At 36.1% G+C, this 7,703-nt stretch overlaps 1 protein-coding gene across 1 annotated transcript; it reads left to right on the top strand.

Annotated features, from left to right (window-relative positions):
• The first annotated feature begins 2,563 nt into the window (after positions 1-2,563).
• LOC131177890 (uncharacterized) lies at positions 2,564-4,372 on the top strand. Its single transcript, XM_058143057.1, has one exon. It carries the CDS (start codon positions 2,564-2,566, stop codon positions 4,370-4,372), a length of 1,809 nt encoding a protein of 602 aa, XP_057999040.1.
• The last annotated feature ends 3,331 nt before the right edge of the window (positions 4,373-7,703 follow it).

Below are 7,703 nucleotides of genomic sequence, written 5' to 3'. Positions count from 1 at the left end.
AGAGTAGAGCCTATAGAGTGTTCAATAGAAGAACTTTGGTTATTGAGGAAACTATTCATGTTTTGTTTGATGAGACTAACCCTTCTATTAGAAGGAAAAATGCTTGTGATGATAATAATGAGCAGATTTTTGGAAAAGAAAATTCAACATCAAGTCAAGAAATGGAACAAGTTGATGACAAAGATGAGGAAACTCAAGGAGAAACTACAATAGATGTCCATGATGCCAATGAAGATCAAATTAATGAAGAAATACCAAATTTGGAAGAATTACAAGTAAATGAGCCCCAACATGAAGATTTACCTAAAGAATGGAGATTCCATAGAAATCATCCTCAAGAAGACATTATTGATGATCCATCTCAGAGGATGATGACTAGAGCTCAATTGAGAAGATATTTTGGTAATGTTGCTTTTGTTTCACAAATTGAACCTAAATGTTTTGAAGATGCTCAAAATGATGAAAGTTGGATTCTTGCTATGCAAGAAGAACTAAATCAATTTGAGAGAAATAAAGTTTGGAATTTAGTGCCTAAACCAAAAGATCATTCAATTATTGGTATTAAATGGGTTTTTAGAAACAAAATGGATGAAAAAGGCAATGTTGTTAGGAACAAAGCTAGACTAGTGGCTCAAGGCTACAACCAAGAGGAAGGGATTGATTTTGATGAAACCTTTGCTCCGGTTGCTAGAATTAAAGCTATTAGAATGTTGTGTGCCTTTGCATGTTACAAGGATTTTATGCTTTATCAAATGGATGTCAAGAGTGCATTTTTAAATGGTTATATTGATGAGGAAGTGTATGTTGCACAACCTCCAGGCTTTGAAAATCATGAGCATCCAAATCATGTTTATAAACTTACTAAAGCCTTATATGGTTTAAAGCAAGCTCCTAGAGCATGGTATGAAAGGCTTAGTAAATTCCTTTTACAAAATGATTTTCAAAGAGGCAAAGTGGATACAACACTGTTTGTTAAGAAGCATCATAATGATATGCTCATTGTGCAAATTTATGTTGATGATATAATTTTTGGTGCTACTAATGAATCTCTTTGCAAGAAATTTTCTAAGATTATGCAGAATGAATTTGAAATGAGCATGATGGGTGAGCTCACATTCTTCCTTGGACTTCAAATTAAACAAATGAAAGATGGCATCTTCATAAATCAATCAAAGTACATCAAGGATATGTTAAAGAAATTTAAGATGGAAAATTTGAAGAGCATGGGCACCCTATGAGTTCAACAATTAAAATGGACAGTGATCAAAAAGGTAAAGAAGTAGATACCAAGCTTTATAGAGGTATGATTGGCTCTCTTTTGTATCTTACTGCATCTAGGCCAGATATACACTTTAGTGTTTGCTTGTGTGCAAGATTTCAATCATGTCCAAAAGAATCCCATTTAAGTGCAGTTAAAAGGATTTTTAGATATCTCATAGGCTCACAATCAATTGGTTTATGGTATCCAAAATGTGAATCATTTAATCTTGTTGGCTATAGTGACTCTGATTTTGCTGGAAGTAGACTGGATAGAAAAAGTACTTCAGGTACTTGTCAATTTCTTGGTCTTGCACTAGTTTCTTGGCACAGTAAGAAACAAACTTCAGTAGCTTTATCTACAGCTGAGGCAGAATATATAGCTGCTGGTAGTTGTGTTGCTCAAATTTTATGGATGAAACAACAATTGGAAGATTTTGGTTTAAAATATAATCTTGTTCCAATTAAGTGTGACAACACAAGTGCCATAAACTTGGTCAAAAATCCAGTCCAACATTCAAGAACTAAACATATTGAGATTAGACATCATTTTATTAGAGATCATGTTCAAAATGGAAATATCAAAATAGAGTTTGTTGCCTCTGAAAATCAACTTGCTGACATTTTTACAAAGCCTCTTAATGAAGAAACCTTTTGTAGAATTAGAAGGGAAATTGGTATGTGTGAATCACTTGCTTGAAATCTAAGTCATAATAACTTCATGTATCTACATTTTATTGAATGTGTAATTGATCTGCTGTGATATTAGTTTGCTGAAAAATCCTTAAAGCATATTAGCTAACTTGTTTGTGTACTCGCGAAATTAGTTTACTAAGTTGTATGCTAATATTGCGTGACGAAAATTAGTTTGCTATATCTTGTACTGTTCAAATTTCAAACAGAAAGGTGATTGTTCTTGAAATTTTTCTGCATGTTCAGCAATGCATTTATCTTTTTTTTTGATATTACATTCTCAGTGCTGTGTCAGTCATATAAAAATGTTTATATGTGTATATAGGGACAGATAAACTTGTTTGAAATATAATAAAATAAAGAGTAAGAAACCTGGTTCAGTTGAAAGTACAGTGACATTGAAAAGCGCGGGGCTCAAGAGGACTTAAATCCTCTGCCACACGAAACCTCACGCGTTCTCTCTCTCCTCTGTATCGATTGCCGTCACCTCCCAAAACCATACCCAATACCTCTTTCAGGCGAAGCATACCCTAACTCACCAAAAATCTCATTTTCCTTTTCTCTTTCTCTCTTCACCCACCGAACTACCATTACCCGATTTCATTTTGTCTCAATGGCTCGCACCAAACGAAAATCCCCTGTTGTTGCCGCTGCTTCATCTTCCTCGTCCGCCTCCGATAATGTTCCTGTCGCGGCATTGCGGAAGAAAATGAAAGGTAAGCAAAATGTGCCGCAATCAAAATCAGCTAGTGAGTCTTCTCACTCGTCCAAGGGTGTCGAATCCCCTAAATCGACGCCAGAAAAGAAAACAACAGTACAGAAGCAAGGGATGGATGCCAAAAGAAAAATGGGTATCGAAAAACTTTCGGGTTCAGTGGATAAAGCACTGTTGGATTGCAAATTCGTCAAATGGGAGAACTTTAATCAGGTAAACTTTCACTTTAAAGAGCTTTTTGAGTTTCAAGGCTGGTTGGATGTGTGCGAATGTGCAAATGAGTACTACCCTAGGCTTGTACAAGAATTTTATAGAACCATGAGAACTGTTGATAATGAGGATCGATTTGAAGTGATTTTGAATACAAATTCATATAGTGTTTCTGTTGAACTGATAGCCACGGCTTTGAAATTGCCCAATGATGGAAATAAAATTTCCTCACATAAGGATGTTGCTAGGGTAGCAGGGTTTAATCTGGTTGAATTTGAAAATGAGGTGTTCCCTGCTAACACTGCCAAAAATGAGAAATCCACCAGTACCAAAGCCCTCCAGCATATCAAAATTATTCACAGTATGGTGAATTATGTGTTCTGTCCGAAATCTGGCAGTTATGGCTATCTGAGTCACTTGGACATGTGTATTATGTGGCACATTGTGAATAAAGTTAGGTTGAATTTAGCTTACTTAATCTTCAAAAACATGTGCAAAGCCTATGGGATTGGGAAACTGCCTTATGCACATTTGTTAACTGCTGTGTTTAAAGAGCTAAAGGTGAATGTCACTAAGGAAATCTCTAGGGCTGACTTGATAGTGCTTAGAGAAATACATTCCGAAACTGATGGGAGAAAAACAAGATTTGAAAAGGGTGGTTCCTCCTCTGCTAAAGTTGATTCTGGTTCTGCTAGTGAAGTTTTGAATGAAATTCAAGGGATAAAGGCTACTGTTAATGAACATTTTAGTGCAACAAGTCAGTCCCTTGACATTCTCAGAAAATTTGTGGATGTGGTTGACTATAAAGTGAGTCACCTGCTCACTCAAAATGAGGAGTTAAAGAAGCTGATTCTGGCTCTTCAGCAGGCCAAGGAACTTGGAGTTCCAACTAAAGTTGAGGCTGCTACTCAGGTTTCTGCTGATAAGGGAGAAAGCAACAAAGTTGAAGAGTCTCCTGCTGATATGGCATGTGAAAGTGGTAAACTTGCTGAAGCAGAACTTGAACCTGTAGTGGATGCCCCTGATGAGCAAGCTAGTGACCAGGTTCTTGAACCTGAGATTGGTCCTACAGCTGATGTACCTCCTGACCTTGATGGTAAAAAAGTTGTAGCAACTGAAAGTGAGTTGCCAAAGGAAAGTGAAACGGTTCTAGAATCTGAACAAGCTGTTGAACCTCCACCTGCACCACCAGTTGAGCCAGCTGCTGTTCCTACACAGCACCAGGAACCTTCTCTCAAAGAACACCAAGCTAGTGCTCAAACTCAGCTATCTGCAGCTGCTGCCCCTGCAGCAAAGAAAGGTAAGAAAAGGTACAAGTCAACCGTGTCAAATCCGTACCAGACCCTCGCTGCTGCTCTTCAACCCCCTTCTGAAGATGATGAGGCCGAGAAAAATGATCAAGTGGCTGACCAAGCACCTCCGGCCCCTGTTATTAAACTGCCTAGGAAGAAAATGGTGCCTTCAAAATCCACTCGCAGGAGTAACAGACTTAAATAGCATCTCATCTGGATTTTTAGTTTACTGATTGCATTTTTAGTTTACTAGTCTGTGTGCTACTTTTGGTTTTTAGTTTGCTACTGTCTACCTTACTGCATTTTGGCTAATATGATTCTTTTTGGGTATTTTCTCCTATTTCCTTTTTGATTGATGACAAAAAGGGGGAGAATGGTTATGGATATGTGAATATGTGTTGATGAACATGAGACTAGACATGAGACTATGGAAATGTGTTGATATACTTGTGAAGTGTGATGATATGTGAATGTGTGTTGATGTTTGTGAGATATATATATGTGATGATACTTGTGTTGCTGGATATATGCTTATACTTGTGATTGATACTTGTGAAGTGTGAATATGTTTGATAGCATAATTTCAGGGGGAGCTTATGTACAGAAAATGGATTTCTTGGATATTGTGTGCATATATTTAGGGGGAGCTTTTTCGGTATACTATACTTGGATTTACATACTCACATAAATTCTCACACACTTTTATTTTTGACTGTTGATTCAGTTGAGTTTTGTCATCATCAAAAAGGGGGAGATTGTTGACCCCGTGTAGCTCAAAATGAGCATTGATTTTGATAATAACAAAACTCAAAGAGAATCTATCTAACCTAACCTTAAAGTGATGTGTAGATTCTTTGTCTTATGCATAAAGAACCTTTGAAGTTGTATCTAAGGAGAAAGGATACTCAAAGGTATTTCACGACAAATCCAAAATGAGAAAAAGGCTATGGAAATCAAGACTCAAAGCAAAGGTATGAAAAGCATAGTGTTAGAGTCTTAGGTCTTTTTGTGAAAAAGAATGGATGAGAATTTAGTCATATGGAGCTCAAAAATGAAAATTTATTTTCTGATTACTTTTTCTCATCATGACCTTGAACACAACTATTGAAACATTTTTTAAAGGTCTAAATCATTTTGCATTGCAAGTTGAGACATGCAGCTGTTGACTTAGTTTGCTAACTGGTTTGCTAAATTTTTTAGTTTGCTAATGAGTTTGCTAAAAACGTCAGTTTACTAACTAGTTTACTGACTGCTCCTAAAATTTTATTAGTTTGCTAATTTATCAGAGCTGCTCAACTTCGCACAAAAGGACAAAATAACGGCTATTTTGTCTTGGGCAGTGTGTATAACGTTCCAAAAGGGTTTCAAACGGTCTAAAATGATTTGGGACTATAAATACACATTCTTCACTTCATTTACACTTAATGAAAGCTTACATTTGAACTCCAACATTGATTTTTCATTTATTGCTTTCATTCAAGAGCTTTAAAGATTTTGAGCTACCATTGGCAAATCAACTCATCTTTTCTTTATAGTTTGATTTGTATTGTGTAAGAGTGAGTGTTGAAACATTGAATTACATTCAAGAGAGGTTGTACAAGCACCTATTGAAGCTTAGGAGAGTTAGTGCTTGTGATTGCACTTGAGAAGGTTTCAAGCTACCTTGGTGTAAAAGCTTGGTGTTGAGAAATTGTAAAGGGCTTTTGGTCTCTTGCCTTCAAAAGAGCAAATAATGGAGAAAAGACTCAAAGAGGGTTCTTTGAGAGAGTGGATGTAGGCTAGTTAAGCCGAACCACTATAAAATCCTTGTATTTGATCTCTCTATCCTTTACCTTTTACTTTTGTGCAATTTTAAATTTTTCCTCATATACATGATATTGAATGTTGGTTAAATAGATTGAGTTGATAAATTTGTGAACATATTGAGTGACTTGAGAAAATTGGTTGATGAATGCTTTGTTAGATATTGCCATAAACATTGATTGAGAATTGAATTGCAACTTAGGAATACATTGTTGAAGCACATATCATTTTCTTTTTATATAGAGAAGCACATAGTTGAACGAAGCCTCAATTTTTCATTAGGCTATAAGCAAGGGCCGAAAAATTGTTTAAGTCCAATTCACCCCCCCTCTTGGACTATTTTGGGACAACAACCAGCTAAAGAAAGATTTTAGCAATCCATCCCGATAACTTATTCTTAACTCTATCCAGAATGAAAGAGTATGTAGAAGCCCAAACTCGTCCATGGATGATAGGAGCACCTCGATAGCGACCTAGATCATTAGTAGTCCGAAATCCACAGCATTGTCTTATATTGTCAGCATCTGCATTGCTAACATTCTTTGAGAAAAACACAAAAGTTTTGTCTACACTAACTTTCTATCCAGAAGCCTTGGAAAAATTAGAGCAAATCTTCATAATAACCTCCATTTAATTCACTTTCCCCTCTGCAAAGAGCAAAAGCTCATCTGCAAAAAAAAGATGAGAGAGGGGAGGACCATTTCTAGAGAGTTTAATAAGCTGCCAAATCTTACCATCCACTGCTGCAGTAATAACATGGGTAAGTAACTCAATACAAATAACAAAGATATAAGGAGATATAGGATCTCCCTATCGGATTCCTCTTGTTCGAAAAAGGAATTCTGTATTAGCTCCATTCCAAATGACACCCATAGAGATGGTAATGATGCACCGCATAATTAATTCCACAATATTATTAGGAATACCAACTTCTCCTATGGTACGTTCAATAAATTTCCACCCTAGCCTATAATAGGCCTTTTCAAGATCAACCTAAATAACCATGCCCGTCTTTCCCTTGCTTCTATTCCTCAAAGAGTGGATAACCTTAATAAGCACGCCTGTCTTTTTCACGTTAGTGAGCTCCCTGTTTCCAACGCTGAACATTTTAGCTTTTTAGTACTCTTAAGAAATTTTCAAAGAAATTTCCTAACTTTTCAAAGAAATTTCCTAACTTAATTATTAGAGGGAGCTGATCACTAGTAATTAAGAGAAGGGGAAAAAATGGTCTATAAATTTAAAAATCATGCATTAACCAATAATTTTAAAAATAGAGTGCAAATTATAACTATAGAATTCAATAAATTTTGAAATCCACTTAAATTGAAATCAAGTAGTCATGATTTAGTTGAAATCAATTTTATATTTTAATTTAAATATACTCATAAAACTAACAAAATAAAATTGTGAATACCTTTATTATATTAACGTCTAACTTGGCTTAATTGTCATAATTAACCTGACTTTGTAACGATAGGGCTCCAACCACTAGAGGAATTGTCCGTTTTGGCCATAAGCCTCACAGTTTTGTCCCATAGGTGGAATGTCCCATAGGTGGAATGGAGAACTTCCCAAGAGGTCACCCATCCTAAGATTTCTCTCAAGCGAGCACGCTTAACTCTGGAGTTCTTCCAACTCTCCAGACCATTCCACCAAAAGGCGCCTCTAGTGATTAGTTCCTCCATTTTATATATCATTACTTTTTGAACCCAAGACCATCTCCGTGCTTTGCC

This window comes from Hevea brasiliensis, chromosome 2 (assembly GCF_030052815.1).
Source record: "Hevea brasiliensis isolate MT/VB/25A 57/8 chromosome 2, ASM3005281v1, whole genome shotgun sequence".
In the NCBI taxonomy this organism is placed as follows: domain Eukaryota; kingdom Viridiplantae; phylum Streptophyta; class Magnoliopsida; order Malpighiales; family Euphorbiaceae; genus Hevea; species Hevea brasiliensis.
The sequence above is the reverse complement of the archived record's forward strand: the minus strand, read 5'-3'. Positions and strand labels throughout refer to the sequence as shown.

Excerpts from the sequence above, each read along its gene's own strand:
- LOC131177890 (XM_058143057.1), top strand. The coding sequence starts at position 2,564 with ATGGCTCGCACCAAACGAAAATCCCCTGTTGTTGCCGCTGCTTCATCT.